The sequence below is a fragment of the Nansenia antarctica genome, assembly GCF_963989245.1.
Source record: "Nansenia antarctica genome assembly, chromosome: 10".
NCBI lineage: Eukaryota > Metazoa > Chordata > Actinopteri > Argentiniformes > Microstomatidae > Nansenia > Nansenia antarctica.
This window is the reverse complement of record NC_137680.1, coordinates 23,382,826-23,399,316: the sequence shown is the minus strand read 5'-3', so window position 1 is coordinate 23,399,316 and position 16,491 is coordinate 23,382,826. Positions and strand designations below refer to the sequence as shown.

The window sequence follows — 16,491 nt, the reverse complement described above, 5'->3', positions numbered from 1 at the left end:
GACTCCGTGTTCCGGCTGCGGTGTGACGTAATAAGCATGCGACCCAGTGCTCCGGTTGTGGTGTGAAGACAGACGCATCTGAGACATAACCCACCAGAACCATCAGAACCCCGCGGCTGAACGCGTTTGGTCCATCGCGATTTAGGGTAATGTGTACTTTGATGTGTTGTGTGCATTAGCGCTCACTCGTTTGCTAGAGAGTAAACCATAACAACATAATAAGTGAGCTCGCCTATGTGTTGGCTTGCTAGCTAGCTAGTTAGTTAGCATACATAGCGGTCTGGGTCCAGGTGGATTGGGTCCAGGTGGTCTGGGTCCAGGTGGTCTGGGTCCAGGTGTTCTGGTCCAGGTGTTCTGGTCCAGGTGGTCTGGGTCCGGGTGTTCTGGTCCAGGTGGTCTGGTCCAGGTGTTCTGGTCCAGGTGTTCTGGTCCAGGTGGTCTGGTCCAGGTGGTCTGGTCCAGGTGGTCTGGTCCAGGTGGTCTGGGTCCAGGTGGTCTGGGTCCAGGTGGTCTGGTCCAGGTGTTCTGGTCCAGGTGGTCTGGTCCAGGTGGTCTGGTCCAGGTGGTCTGGGTCCAGGTGGTCTGGTCCAGGTGGTCTGGTCCAGGTGGTCTGGGTCCAGGTGTTCTGGTCCAGGTGGTCTGGTCCAGGTGTTCTGGTCCAGGTGTTCTGGTCCAGGTGGTCTGGGTCCAGGTGGTCTGGTGCAGGTGGTCTGGTCCAGGTGTTCTGTAGGGTGTTCACACTTTACTGCTTTCACTTTAGACTAAAAGAAATGTGTCTTGTGTGTCTTGTCATCACATTTTATGAGAGTATTGTATGAGAAAAACAATGGTTCTAACCCCGTGGTTCTATCATGTATGGTTCTAACCCCGTGGTTCTATCATGTATGGTTCTAACCCCGTGGTTCTATCATGTATGGTTCAACAGTTATCAAGGTTTACCTCTTTACATACACATTTTCCCCCTTTGATGGCATATGACGCTATATCTATGGCACTTATTAAACCTGAACACGCAATCTAATCCGAGCAGTTGTTATTATGTAATATTATTGATGGGTTATTGAGATTGATTGAGAATGAGAATGTTTATTTTGGTCCCCTATACAATTCACAATACAGATATAAGAAAATGTACACAGTCACAATTTATAACACCAGGACCAAAAAGGTGTAGGCTCACTAGGCTGAAGCCGTGGCTTATTGTGCCTACCCTTGTTACATGTATGCATGTCCCCCCATGAATGCATAATCAAAACATTGAAACTTTTATAAACAAAATTTCACTTACGCATGTCAACAAAAAGTTCCAAAAATACCAAACAAAAACTATATTTAAACCTCTGTTTTATACTTGTTAATCATCTTATTTTTAAAGAATTTTTTAAATCCTTTTAGTGTACTACACATTTTCATTTCCTTTTCAAAAGTATTCCATAAATTAACTCCTTTAACTGTTATACATCTTTGTTTTGCATTTGTTCTAATCTTTGTTTTCATAAACATACATATTCCTCTGAGTTCATAATTACTCTGTCTAACTTGAAATCGTCTCTGGATACAGTCTGGTTATGTCATGTAGCTGACTGTTTCCCCAGTGTTCCTGTCACATCGGATTTCGCAACGCCATAAAAATAAATCTGCGCTCCGTGTCTAATGTTATCTATCTAACGTTACGTGTTTTAAGGCTGATCTGTGCATGATAATGGCTGATCTGTGCATGATACTGGCTGATCTGTGCATGATACTGGCGCATTTTGACATTTCATGTCGCATTTCCCCCCTTTGAGGGCATATGATGCCCGAAATGTAACTAAAGTTCAGCCGTGAAGTGTAAAACCGAGCACCAATGCTTTCCTATGACACTACTGATGACGTATCAGGGTCTTGAAGGGTTGTCCCATTTCATAGGCGAAGATTTCAACCACTACGTCTTGTGGCTCTGTTCAGAGGCCTTGGCTCCAAAGCGAGTGGCACTCCAAAACGAGCCGTAGGGGTAGGAAAGGGAATTGGTATCGGGCCTAATATGAAGTCAAGATGCCTTACATACAGGTGACGCGTCCATTAAATGGATTACTATTGGTCCAAACGGTGGAAATGGCAAGAAAGAGAGCTTGTAAATAGTCGAAAATCACCGGAGATAGGGATTAGAACGGCCCTGCTGAAAGCGGTAGTGAGTAGCAACTGTAACGTTGAAATTAGTCTTAATTTAAACAATAAGTACACCGAAAACAAGTACACAGAGTTAAACTATAATACATATGGACATGTATGTTGACACATGTAAGACAAAATCTTCCAAAAATAAATGTTTTAATGGTGATTAAGTAACCCTGGCAAAACCCCTCGATGACCAGTGGGTGGACTATGTTCTGGTCCAGGTGTTCTGGTCCAGGTGGTCTGGTCCAGGTGTTCTGGTCCAGGTGTTCTGGTCCAGGTGGTCTGGTCCAGGTGGTCTGGTCCAGGTGTTCTGATCCAGGTGTTGTTTGTTTTACAGGATGACGATGAAGTCGGGAGAGGAGCGGCTGAAGGAGATGGAGGCTGAGATGGCGCTGTGAGTAGCTTAGCTAGCTAGCTACCGTCTTAAACATGAAGCTTAGCTAGCTAGCTACTGTCTTAAACATGAAGCTTAGCTAGCTAGCTACCGTCTTAAACATGAAGCTTAGCTAGCTAGCTACCGTCTTAAACATGAAGCTTAGCTAGCTAGCTTAAACATGAGTTGTGTGCTGTGATCACTGATAGTCGACATGTAGTTAGAGGGTAGTAGATATTATGTTAATGTGTCATTGTTTTGTTTCACAAATGAGATCCTCAACATGCCCACTGGATCCAATCCCAACATGGTTCTTCAAAAGTGTTTTTGACTGTTTAACTGACAATGTATTAGAAATTGTGAACTGCTCTCGATCAACTGGCATCTTTCCCACTCCCCTAAAATCTGCCATTATAAAACCACTACTTAAGAAAGGAAAGCAAGATAATTCTGTTCTTGGAAATTTCAGACCAATCCAAATTTCAGACCAATCCAATCCAACCTTCCATTTCTAAGCAAAATCCTTGAGAAAGTGATTTTCAGACAACTTACTGATTTTCTTAGCAAAAACATTTTATGAGTTTCAATCAGGTTTTCGTTCTAACCACAGTACTGAGACTGCATTAGTAAAGGTTGTAAACGATCTCAGACTTATCATAGATGCTGGTGGTGTATCAGTTCTTGTCTTGTTAGATTTGAGTGCTGCTTTTGATACAGTTGATCACACTATTCTAATACATCGTTTAGAAAACTGTGTCGGTCTCTCAGGACTTGTATTAGAGTGGTTTAAATATTATCTAGTAGTGATGCTCCGATCTGATCGGCGCTGATCGGTATCGGCCGATATGGCCTTGATCGGTTTTGATCGGAGTTCTCAAAACGGCCGATCAAACCCGACCGATCACAAGATGGCCGATCAAACCCTGCCAGTTTACAAGATGGCGTCGCCAGTCTGGAAATAATTACACCGTGTCGGAAAGAGACAACAAATATGCCGTTTGTAATGCCTGTTCAAAAGAAATACCTCGGGGAGGAACGCACGCAAGGTCTTTCAATACAACGAATATAATACGGCATTTGAAGGCTTGTCACACGAAGGAATATAACGAGTTTAATACATTGGCGAGCACTAAGGCCAGAGAGAAAGAGTCGTCGAAAGAACGTTCGACACCACTCACTCAGCTTACTGTTACCGAGACATTGCAACGACAGCAACCATACGGCAACGACCACAAGAAACGAAAGGAAATAAATGCGAAAGTAATAGAATTCATATGCCTTGATCAGCAGCCCCTGTCTGTTGTGGAAGACGCCGGGTTCAAACGCCTTGTTTCCTGCCTGGATCCACGCTATACGCTGCCGGGGCGAAAATATAGCGCCACGCTATACGCTGCCGGGGCGAAAATATATTATATTTGGCTATAGCCTGTTTATGTTGCACTTTAGTTTGGGTATGTTTATTGTTCCTCAGGAAATGTTTATTGTTTATTGTTCCTCAGGAAAGCTACAGTATAAGCTCCAAGTTCTCTAAGAGCCCCTAGTTCCTCTCATTCGAGTGGAATGTTGCACATTTGATGTCATGTGACAGTGTACATTTTATTTATTATGATTTTTATTTATTATGATTTGTATGTTCCTGAAGTAAGCTACAGGTGGTTGTGAATTCAATAAAACAGATGGTTGTCAATTCATGATACTTTCTCATCTCCTAATTTCATTTGAATACTTAATATACAATATCAATGGTGTTAAGAATAATTAAAAACATAATTAATGCTACACAATAAATAGAATGAATGAATGAATGAATGGTCTTTATTGTCATTGCTATAGTACAGGTACCAAACAACGAAATTTAGGAGGGGTGGCTCCCCTGGTGCTAGGAAAGAAAAAAAAAAAAAAAAGCTTCAATTGCCATTTTCGACGCTGTGATCGGTGATCGGTGATATCGGATCGGCAGATCACTGGTTCCAGTGATCGGTGATCGGTGATCGGCACCAAAAACCCTGATCGGAGCATCTCTATTATCTAGCTGGTAGGCATTTATCTGTTGTCCTGGGAGACTCTGTTTCTGATAACGTTGACATCACATGTGCGGTCCCTCAGGGGTCTATTCTTGGTCCCTTACTCTTCTCCCTGTACATGATCCCATTAGGTTGAATCATCAGAAAACATAGTGTACATTTTCATAGTTATGCTGATGATACTCAGCTGTACATATCAGTATTGCCTGATAATTCACATGCACTCAGCTCGCTGGAGAATTGTCTCAGAGATGACCTTTGGATGTCCAAAAATGTTCTACAACTAAATCAGGACAACTGAGATTCTTGTCATTGGACCAAAACCACAAAAAGACAAATTGTCGAATACCATGGGAACTAGGGCTGGGTATCGCGATTCGATTCCGATTCGATTTGATTCACGATTCGATTCGATTCGGATTCGATTTAGTTACAATATCAATTTTGTTTGAATATGAAGAGATTTTCAGAACTAATGCTATAAATGGTTCAAGGAACCCTATCGGCCGGTTTCAGAGACAAGGCTTAAGCCTAGTCCTGGACTAAATCACACTTTCAATGTAAAATCTCCATTGAAGATGTTTTTTAGTCCAGGATTAGGCTTAAGCCTTGTCTGTGAAACCGGCCCTATAACATGTAGCATTGTTAAACATATCAATGTTTACATTAAGAATTGACTCCAGAGCAGTTACATGAATGTACTTCTTATTGGAACATAAATGAACATCATTGACCAACATTTTGCTAAATCAGACACTACAAAAAGTGCTTGTTAACGTGCTTTACTGCAGCCAATGTAAATAAAGGGGCTACAAACATAGCCTATCGGTAAACAAGACATCACATATCCCTCAGGACTGTCTCAAATAGCTTATTTGCATAATATATATATGTTATATACAAAATAAAAATGTGCAAAACGAAAATAGTGCAATAGATGAGGGTATTTTGGGGAACAAAAAAACACATTGTAAACCATAATGTCCATGAAACTAAAGCCCTTCATTACTGCTTTCTCACTTTTTGGAGATTGGAAGATTTTATTCAGGAATAAACATAATTGGAAAATCAATGATTATTAAAATACTGTAGTATACAGTAACAATAAGTTCGTGGAAACATCACAAATCTACGGAACCACTTATTGAGGCATCACCCTGACGTGAAACATGGAAAAGCGGATCCGAAACAAGCCTCGCTGATAAAGTGGCAAGTGATTGTCAGGTACGAGTCCATTGCTCTGGATGTCCAGCTGTCACACGTTATGGCAACTCTCTCTGCTGGCTGGAGTGAAGTTGCGATGTCACGTTTCACCTGCGCGGACATGTCTGGGACTATCACTTCACTCAACTGTTTGCGTGTCGGTAACACGTAGCGTGGTTCTAGTACACTGACGAGGCTTCGAAAGCCAGCATTTTCGACAACGCTGTACGGGCGTATATCCTTGCAAATACAATTTGCTACAGCCTCGGTAATTTGTTGGGCACGCGGAGAATTTGATTGTAATTTGCAACCAAACGTCTTTATCAGCGAGGCTTGTTTCAGATCCGCTTTTCCATGTTTCACGTCAGGGTGATGCCTCAATAAGTGGTTCGTAGATTTGTGGTGTTTCCACAAAATTTTACCTCCACTGCGCACAGCTTGCATATGGCTTTGCTTTTGTCCTGCTCATCTCTATCGTCATAATTTGTACATGCAAAATGCACCCAGACATCTGCCTTTAAGCCTGGTGGTGACTTGAGTGTCCCTGCCATCGCCATGTTTTTAGATTTTACAGTGAGACCTCTCGTTGCGTGAGATATGATAAATTCTTGTAGCGTGAGATCTGGCCACGAGATCTCGTTGCGGGTTGAAGCTGCAAGCAGGAAAATGCATGAAAGATCGATCTCGGGATTTATGAATCGATAATCGCTCATTCAATGAAGATCGATTCAGAATCGGGAAATCTATTTTTTTAACCCAGCCCTAATGGGAACCATGCTTTCAAACTGAAAAAAAACAAACTCAAAACACTTTGAGCTGCAACGTTTGCAGGAAAAGTGCTATACAAATAAAAGTTATTATTATTATTGTTATTATTGTTATTATTATTGACATGTAGTTGGAGGGTATTAGCCATGTTGTGGTTGTGCTGCAGGTTTGAGCAGGAGGTCCTGGGGGGGCCCCTGTCCCTGTCCCCGGGGGCAGCGCTGATAGACGGGCTCCCCATGGCCCTGGCCGTGCCCATGATCCGGCCCATCATCGGCACCAACACCTACAGACAGGTACAGACACACCTACAGACAGGTACAGACACACCTACAGACAGGTACAGACACACCTACAGACAGGTACAGACACACCTACAGACACACCTACAGACAGGTACAGACACACCTACAGACAGGTACAGACACACCTACAGACACACCTACAGACACACCTACAGACAGGTACAGACACACCTACAGACAGGTACAGACACACCTACAGACAGGTACAGACACTTACACCCTCCCTCTTCTCTCCCTCCCCTCCTTCCTTCCTCCCTCCTCCCCCCTCCCCTCCTCCCCCTCCCCTCCTTCCCTCCTCTCCCCTCCTCCCCTCCCCCCTCCTCCCCTCCCCTCCTCCCCCAGGTCCAGCAGAGTTTGGAGGCAGCCAGGGCTGCCACCTTCGTGGGCCCCCCCCCTCCAGGACCCCCTCCTCCAGCGTTTGTTGGCCCAGGTAACCAACAACAACAGGTGTAGTCATGGTAACAACAGGTGTAGTCATGGTAACAGCAGGTGTAGTCATGTTTGGTACATTTGTATATGAGAAATGTCCCACTCTGACCTGTGTGTGTGTGTGTGTCTGTGTGTGTGTGTGTGTTCCCCCCCAGCCTCCGTCCGCCCCCCTCCCATGATGAGACCTGCCTTCGTACCTCACATCCTCCAGAGACCAGGTAACCATGGTAACCCTCCCTCCCCTCCTCCCTCCCCTCCTCCCTCCCTCCCTCCTCACATCCTCCAGAGACCAGGTAACCATGGTAACCCTCCATCCCTCCCTCCCCTCCTCCCTCCCTCCCCTCCTCCCTCCCTCCCTCCCTCCTCACATCCTCCAGAGACCAGGTAACCATGGTAACCCTCCCTCCCCTCCTCCCTCCCCTCCTCCCTCCCTCCTCCCTCCCCTCCTCCCTCCCTCCCTCCTCACATCCTCCAGAGACCAGGTAACCCTAACCCTCCTCCCTCCCTCCCTCCCCCCCTCCCTCCCCCATGTGTTGTGTCTAATTGGACGTCTGGTTTCCATGGTTTCAGTGGGTCAGAGAATGCCGATGATGCGGGGCCCCCCCCCCCAGGGAATGATGGCCCCCCCCATGCCGCGGCCCCCCCCTCCCCCACCCATGATGATGGCGCCCCCCATGCAGGGACCCCCCATGCAGGGACCCCCCCAGCACCAGCAGCACCAGGCGCCCCCCCACCCCCACCCCCACCCCCCCATGGGCCACATGGCCCCCGCCCCCCAGGTGAGACATGAGCTATACCCATAGACATGAGCTATACCCATAGACATGAGCTATACCCATAGACATGAGCTATACCCATAGGCATGAGCTATACCCATAGGCATGAGCTATACCCATAGACATGAGCTATACCCATAGACATGAGCTATACCCATAGGCATGAGCTATACCCATAGGCATGAGCTATACCCATAGGCATGAGCTATACCCATAGGCATGAGCTATACCCATAGGCATGAGCTATACCCATAGGCATGAGCTATACCCATAGACATGAGCTATACCCATAGACATGAGCTATACCCATAGGCATGAGCTATACCCATAGGCATGAGCTATACCCATAGACATGAGCTATACCCATAGGCATGAGCTATACCCATAGGCATGAGCTATACCCATAGACATGAGCTATACCCATAGACATGAGCTATACCCATAGACATGAGCTATACCCATAGACATGAGCTATACCCATAGACATGAGCTATACCCATAGACATGAGCTATACCCATAGACATGAGCTATACCCATAGGCATGAGCTATACCCATAGGCATGAGCTATACCCATAGGCATGAGCTATACCCATAGGCATGAGCTATACCCATAGGCATGAGCTATACCCATAGGCATGAGCTATACCCATAGGCATGAGCTATACCCATAGGCATGAGCTATACCCATAGACATGAGCTATACCCATAGACATGAGCTATGGGTGTTCGGCCTGCGAGAACCCAGACACGGTAAACAGTTTTCGAAGTAATTCTGCAGGTGTTAAGGTCAGGGCTACCGCATCGTTGTTAGACCACCGTTAGTGCTAGCGATATCTATTTAACACCATTAGTGCTAGCGCTATCCCCCCCCTAAGGTTAGCCTAAAAAAAAACATGTGTCACCTTTTTGGGCCATCACCAGTTTGCACCCCTGAGTAGTAGTAGTAGTAGTAGTAGTAGTAGTAGTAGTAGATGATGATGGTAGTTAGTAGCGATAGTAGTAATTAGTAGGGGTGCAACGGTTCTCGTTTTTTTTTACGGACGGTTCGGTTTGCCTTCCACGGTTCAACACACTAGTGAACCCTGGTGGTTCAACACACTCGGTTTATGCTGTAGTTGGTCTGGAACGCAGCTGCTTCTTGTTCAGATGTTTGTTCATGGTGAGCAGAGTTGAGAACATGGCAGCAGTTTGAGGAAGCCCTGGATTGCTACAAATCTGCGTTGTGGGGTCATTCATTCTGGGTTTGGTATTGAATACAGAAATGAGGGAATGAAAACGTGTGTCATATAAGCGCATAATATATGCGCACAATGCATATATGGGCTTGGTACAGCTCTCATAGCTAAAGTGCATTTTTACTTTCATTTCTATCTTTCCTATCCCAGTCGTCAAGCCTAAGAGGCACATTTGTGACTGCAGTTGGTGAAACCGTAAACCACTTGCATACATGAAACCGCTATAAATATCTCTCAAAATAGCTCTCTTAATATGTATACTTTGTGGAATGGATTCATTGTTATTGTTGTCCGGAGGCTATGGGTAATCGGCTATCGGTTTACACGGCTTGTAAATATACTTTAGTTTTAGGACGTGTTCAAAAGCATACGTATTGGTAGCGCTACGAAGGTCTAAACTGTATTTTAATAACATAACAAACAACATGCTGATAGAACATCAACATGCTAAAAACACAAAGCTACACATAACTACACATAACTAGATGACCACACAGTCCTTGCTTTTGAACAAGCCATGTCTTACCATTAGCCTCCGAAAAACAATAACAGTGAATCCATTCCACAAAGTGAAGTATACATGTAGCCGTTTCAACAAAGTATACATATAGCCGTTTCAACAAAGTATACATGTAGCCGTTTCAACAAAGTATACATATAGCCGTTTCAACAAAGTATACATGTAGCCGTTTCAACAAAGTATACATGTAGCCATTTCAACAAAGTATACATGTAGCCGTTTCAACAAAGTATACATGTAGCCGTTTCAACAAAGTATACATGTAGCCGTTTCAACAAAGTATACATATAGCCGTTTCAACAAAGTATACATGTAGCCGTTTCAACAAAGTATACATGTAGCCGTTTCAACAAAGTATACATGTAGCCGTTTCAACAAAGTATACATGTAGCCATTTCAACAAAGTATACATGTAGCCATTTCAACAAAGTATACATGTAGCCGTTTCAACAAAGTATACATGTAGCCGTTTCAACAAAGTATACATGTAGCCGTTTCAACAAAGTATACATGTAGCCGTTTCAACAAAGTATACATGTAGCCGTTTCAACAAAGTATACATGTAGCCGTTTCAACAAAGTATACATATAGCCGTTTCAACAAAGTATACATGTAGCCGTTTCAACAAAGTATACATGTAGCCGTTTCAACAAAGTATACATGTAGCCGTTTCAACAAAGTATACATGTAGCCGTTTCAACAAAGTATACATGTAGCCGTTTCAACAAAGTATACATGTAGCCGTTTCAACAAAGTATACATGTAGCCGTTTCAACAAAGTATACATGTAGCCGTTTCAACAAAGTATACATGTAGCCGTTTCAACAAAGTATACATGTAGCCGTTTCAACAAAGTATACATGTAGCCGTTTCAACAAAGTATACAGTGGGGAGAACAAGTATTTGATACACTGCTGATTTTGCAGGTTTTCCCACTTAGAAAGAATGTAGAGGTCTGTAATTTTTAGCATAGGTACACAGTGTTTCCTCCAGGAATTTTAACAATGGTGGCGGGTGTCCTTGTCCGCGCGCCCAGCGCGCGCGATTTTTTCTTGTGCACGTGCATGAAACGCGCACGCGCGCTCAAAACAAGTTTTTTTTTTTTTTTTTTTTTTCCTAATCACAGCCAAAACTAGAGGATGGCCCAAAAAAAAAAAAAAGAATATACAGAATATAAACTTGTGACTGACAGTCACATACACACACACAAAGATCATCAGCTATAATATAATACGAAGTAGGCCTACATGAGCACAAAAGCGGCTAACGTTACTGATTAACTGTTTACTGTAGTGCAGAGAGATGGTAGTCGTAGGCGACGTATCAAATGACAAAGCTAAACGTTTAATGAAGGACATGAACGATTGTCAACAACACACTCAAGCAGTAAATAGAACAGTCTAAACAACTTGGGTACTACGGACGGAACAATAGTCTCAACCTATAGTTCCGTGCGTGAATTATGTCAACCCACCACATTACAGAAGTAAAATCACAGTCAGATGGAGCATTCGGTAAACAGCTGAGTATCAGCTGAGTTAAAGAAAACAAACTCTTACCTTTGATGAGACCCACATGAGCCCTGTTTTCCCGTACTTCTCCCGTGTGTCTCTTATTGTCCAAATGTTCCCTGAATTTTAGCTGCATGTTTTTCCAGCATGTAATTCCGTTGTCAATAAAAAAATCGTCTCCCCTTCTTTTCCCCTTGACAATACTGTGTCGTTGCTAAAGTGACGGCACATAAGAATCGTTTTTTGACTTGCTAATGTCTGCTAACGTAGCACTTGAAACTGGCGCCGTTCTCTGGACTGCAGCTGCTCCCGCGTTAGCATTAGCATCCATCTTTTCTTCTCCCTTCTCACCGTCACGAGCTCAAATGACACTTGTCGGCCGATCTAACTCTTAACACTCACTTACAGGACTTCTGACACCATGTCGTGTTATTCTATTAAACATACACGTGAGTCCTTCTGTATTTCAATGTAAGTGTCTTTATTTTAACTCGCTCTGTAAGCTCTACAATTACCGGTCTCTTGTTGTCTCGTCGTAACCTGCCCACCTGACCTGGGGGGTATTCCATCAACGTCGCTAAAGGAAAATCCTGGCTTATTTTTGATAACTCTCGCGAGACCTATCAGAATATGCCTGGATATTTGTAAGAACTCTCGCGTGATTTATCAGACTAAACCTGGATTTTCCCTTTAGCGATGTTGATGGAATACCCCCCGGATGTCACTACGGTGGCCTGTACACAATAACAATAATACCACAGTTCACATTTAGACCAATCAGGAGCCCTTGTGTCACGTCGTCAACTGAATGTCATTAATCTGATTTTGGATCAGCGGTTAGAGAGAGATGGGTGTGGATTTAGGTGCACTTTTAGTCAACATCCATTATAGCGCTGATCTAGGATCAGATATATTTTAATCAGCTAAAATGTTCATTTTTTTATATTATTATTTTTTTAGAACTTTTTTTGTTTTGTTTTGTTGTGGACTGAATCAATTCGTGGCGGAGGAAATTCCATCGTGGCGGCCCGCCACCAATAAATGCATGTAGAGGAAACACTGTGGTATATAATAGGGTTAGGGTTAGGCTTGAGGACTGGTATATAATAGGGTTAGGGTTAGGCTTGAGGACTGGTATATAATAGGGTTAGGGTTAGGCTTGAGGACTGGTATATAATAGGGTTAGGGTTAGGCTTGAGGACTGGTATATAATAGGGTTAGGCTTGAGGACTGGTATATAATAGGGTTAGGGTTAGGCTTGAGGACTGGTATATAATAGGGTTGGGGTTAGGCTTGAGGACTGGTATATAATAGGGTTGGGGTTAGGCTTGAGGACTGGTATATAATAGGGTTAGCAGTGTTTCCTCCAGGAATTTTTACAATGGTGGCGGGTAGTGCTGACCGTGAAAATGCGCGCGTGCGCATGAAACGCGCACGCGCGCTCAAAACAACGACGTAATTTCAGCCAAAACTCGAGGATGGCCCAAAAAAATAAAATGTTTTCCTGTACTTCTCCCGTGTGTCTCTTATTGTCTGTGTCTGCATGTTTTTCCAGCATGTAATTCCGTTGTCAATAAAAACAAAAACACTGATCTGACGTTTTTTTTCACAACGTTATTACTTGTCACTTTAAGCCCAGGAGGGAGTTAGCGATTAGCGATGTTTAGCTTAGCTTAGTTTAACAGAAGTATCTTCACTTTTAACATGACTTCCCGTGGTCGTAGAGGGCTGGTCGACGGCTTAAAATGACCGTGTAGACCTGTAGACCTTATCCAGCTATAGTCTTGTGTTTCTACCCCGGGCATAGCCGGTGTTATTCACGGACAAACACTCCTGTTAGAGTGGTTCTAGTACACTGGACATAGGTAACACATAGAGAGGCTTCTCCTCTCTCTCTCCATCCTACACTACACTACACTACGCATCCTATACTACACTACACTACGCTAGCTCGCGGTGTTCGGGTGACAGCCAGGGCGCGTTCGTAAATACGCTCTGGAAATCTGATCAGCACTCACGGAATGCCTCTTGTCCAATCAAATGACTTGGTCCCTTTATGACGTTGAACCCAGTGTGCGCTCCGGGGCTCTCAGAGCGAATTTACGAACGCAGCCTCAAGTTCAATACTCGCGACACACACGGACTGGTCCAGTTTCAGCGCTTGTGGGTGTGTCTAGCGCTGTGAAGGTCTGAAAAGCGGCCTAAATCTTTTTTTTTTTTTGGGGTTGAGAAATCTGAATGGTGGCGGAGGAAATTCCATCGTGGCGGTCCGCCACGATGAAATGCATGTAGAGGAAACACTGGGGTTAGGGTTAGGCTTGAGGACTGGTATATAATAGGGTTAGGGTTAGGCTTGAGGACTAGTATATAATAGGGTTAGGCTTGAGGACTGGTATATAATAGGGTTAGGGCTAGGCTTGAGGACTGGTATATAATAGGGTTGGGGTTAGGGCTGCACGATTAATCGATTTAAAATCGAAATCGCGATTTGAAATGATGCGATTAGCTAATCGCAAAGCCTGCGATTTGCCTGCGCTTTTTTATTTTTATTTTTTTTTTTAACCTTTATTTTACCAGGAAGTCACATTGAGATTAAAACCTCTTTTGGAAATTTGATCAGCACTCATGGAATGCCTCTTGTCCAATCAAATTACTTGGTCTCTTTATGACTTTGAACCCGGCGCTCTCAGAGCGAATTTACGAACGCAGGCATAGGTTGTGTCACGACAGTCAGTCCAATTATTATGAGACTTTGGGCTAACGTAACGGAGACAATTAGACACCACATGGCTTACTGGACGTATGATAAACGTTAGTATGTTATAATTGCGACAGGTAAGTGTACAATTTCACTATACTAACTGTACCAGCCAAGTGCATGTCGGTGCTGTTAGTCCAGCCTTAAACTTAGCTTAGCTAACTTGTAGTCTTCGAGACGGTAGCTTAGCTTAGCTACTCATGCTAACCCGGCGTTAAAGTACAGACACAGAGTTGACAGTCTCAGCAACCTGCGGGTTGGTGTTTATATAGTATAGCAGGCTTATGGATACATGGAAGTTAACTGTTCTGTTGTCAAACATGAATGTGTCCTGTATGCATAACCTCATACCATTCGTTCATACCAGCCGGCTTTAAAGACGCAGAGGTTAGCCTAGCCTAGCCTTGGGCTGAAGTATGTCACAGATTCCTAAGTCAAGGTGACGTGTGTCTGTGCTCCATAGTCAGAGACCACCATTCTATCATTCATCAGTTCGACTGTTGACCGAGTCATCTAGATGTGGTCCTTTCAGTTATAGTCACAGTGTATCCCCAAATGATCATTTTAATAGCTGGATCATCTTAGAAAGTAGCCACCTGTCTAGATGAGATGAGGTTATCATATATACAATTCATATCTTTTAAGTTCTCATCCTTGCATTAGAATTAGAGCAGTTAATAGTTTGATGGTATCATGTGGTAATGCTCTCTGAAAATAGGTGATAGACAGATTCATCCAATCACCTGCCAAGTATTTTTTGAAAGTACCTGCCCTTTTCCAAACAGCTTCCAATTAAGCTTTCCTAGATGGTTGTGTGAAACAAACCACCTGAGTCAGGTTAGTAATGCTCCATCACATGTTTTAATCTGAAGCTTGATTTTAAAGCAACCCAACTTTAAAGCAACCCAATGTAAGTTTAGTTCTTTCACTCGTAGCTCGGGCTGTGGGGGTGCTAGAGGAGGGAGCCTCTAAGTCCCCTGAAGACGTACAAACAAACTGCACGTTGATACGACCTTCCTAGCCGGAGATATGGCCACACTTTACAAAAACTCCCTTTTTTTTGCTATTTAAAAAAATAATAATCGCAAATTAATCGCAATCGCGATATCAGTCCAAATAATCGCAATTCGATTTTTTCCCCAAATCGTGCAGCCCTAGTTGGGGTTAGGCTTGAGGACTGGTATATAATAGGGTTGGGGTTAGGCTTGACGACTGGTATATAATAGGGTTAGGGTTAGGCTTGAGGACTGGTATATAATAGGGTTAGGGTTAGGCTTGAGGACTGGTATATAATAGGGTTAGGGTTAGGCTTGAGGACTGGTATATAATAGGGTTAGGGTTAGGCTTGAGGACTGGTATATAATAGGGTTAGGGTTAGGCTTGAGGACTGGTATATAATAGGGTTAGGGTTAGGCTTGAGGACTGGTATATAATAGGGTTAGGGTTAGGCTTGAGGACTGGTATATAATAGGGTTAGGGTCAGGCTTGAGGACTAGTATATAATAGGGTTAGGGTTAGGCTTGACGACTGGTATATAATAGGGTTAGGGTTAGGCTTGAGGACTGGTATATAATAGGGTTAGGGTTAGGCTTGAGGACTGGTATATAATAGGGTTAGGATTAGGCTTGAGGACTGGTATATAATAGGGTTAGGATTAGGCTTGATGACTGGTATATAATAGGAGAGGAAGAAGTGAAGTAAAAATGCACTTTAGCCCATTATGCGCATTTTAAGCGCATATAGGACACGCGTGAAGCACACGCGTTTCTGTTCACTTTTTTCACTCCCTCATCGCTGTATTCAACACCAAAACCAGAATGAATGACCCCATAACGCTTCCTCAGGGCTTCCTCAAACTGCTGCCATGTTCTCAACTCTGCCTCTGACGGACTCTAACAGTGTCCCCCCCCCCTCTCTGACAGACTCTAACAGTGTCCCCCCCCTCTCTGACAGACTCTAACAGTGTCCCCCCCTCTCTGACAGACTCTAACAGTGTCCCCCCCCCCTCTCTGACAGACTCTAACAGTGTCCCCCCCCCCTCTCTGACAGACTCTAACAGTGTCCCCCCCCTCTCTGACAGACTCTAACAGTGTCCCCCCCCCCTCTCTGACAGACTCTAACAGTGTCCCCCCCCCTCTCTGACAGACTCTAACAGTGTCCCCCCCCCCCCTGTGACAGACTCTAACAGTGTCCCCCCCCTCTCTCTGACAGACTCTAACAGTGTCCCCCCCCCCTCTGACAGACTCTAACAGTGTCCCCCCCCCTCTCTGACAGACTCTAACAGTGTCCCCCCCCCCTCTCTGACAGACTCTAACAGTGTCCCCCCCCCTCTCTGACAGACTCTAACAGTGTCCCCCCCCCCTCTCTGACAGACTCTAACAGTGTCCCCCCCCCCTCTCTGACAGACTCTAACAGTGTCCCCCCCTCTCTGAC

General features: G+C 44.3%; 1 protein-coding gene across 1 annotated transcript in view; it reads left to right on the top strand.

Annotated features, from left to right (window-relative positions):
• Positions 1 to 42: 42 nt before the first annotated feature.
• rbm42 (RNA binding motif protein 42) overlaps positions 43 to 16,491 on the top strand; it is a 20,071-nt gene continuing 3,622 nt past the window's right edge. The window contains exons 1-6 of the mRNA XM_080540804.1: positions 43 to 146; positions 2,495 to 2,551; positions 6,692 to 6,818; positions 7,170 to 7,257; positions 7,412 to 7,474; positions 7,827 to 8,035. Of these exons, the coding sequence (XP_080396930.1) occupies positions 2,496 to 2,551; positions 6,692 to 6,818; positions 7,170 to 7,257; positions 7,412 to 7,474; positions 7,827 to 8,035 (543 nt within the window). The 5' untranslated portion in view covers positions 43 to 146; position 2,495. The remainder of the gene's footprint in view (positions 147 to 2,494; positions 2,552 to 6,691; positions 6,819 to 7,169; positions 7,258 to 7,411; positions 7,475 to 7,826; positions 8,036 to 16,491) is intronic.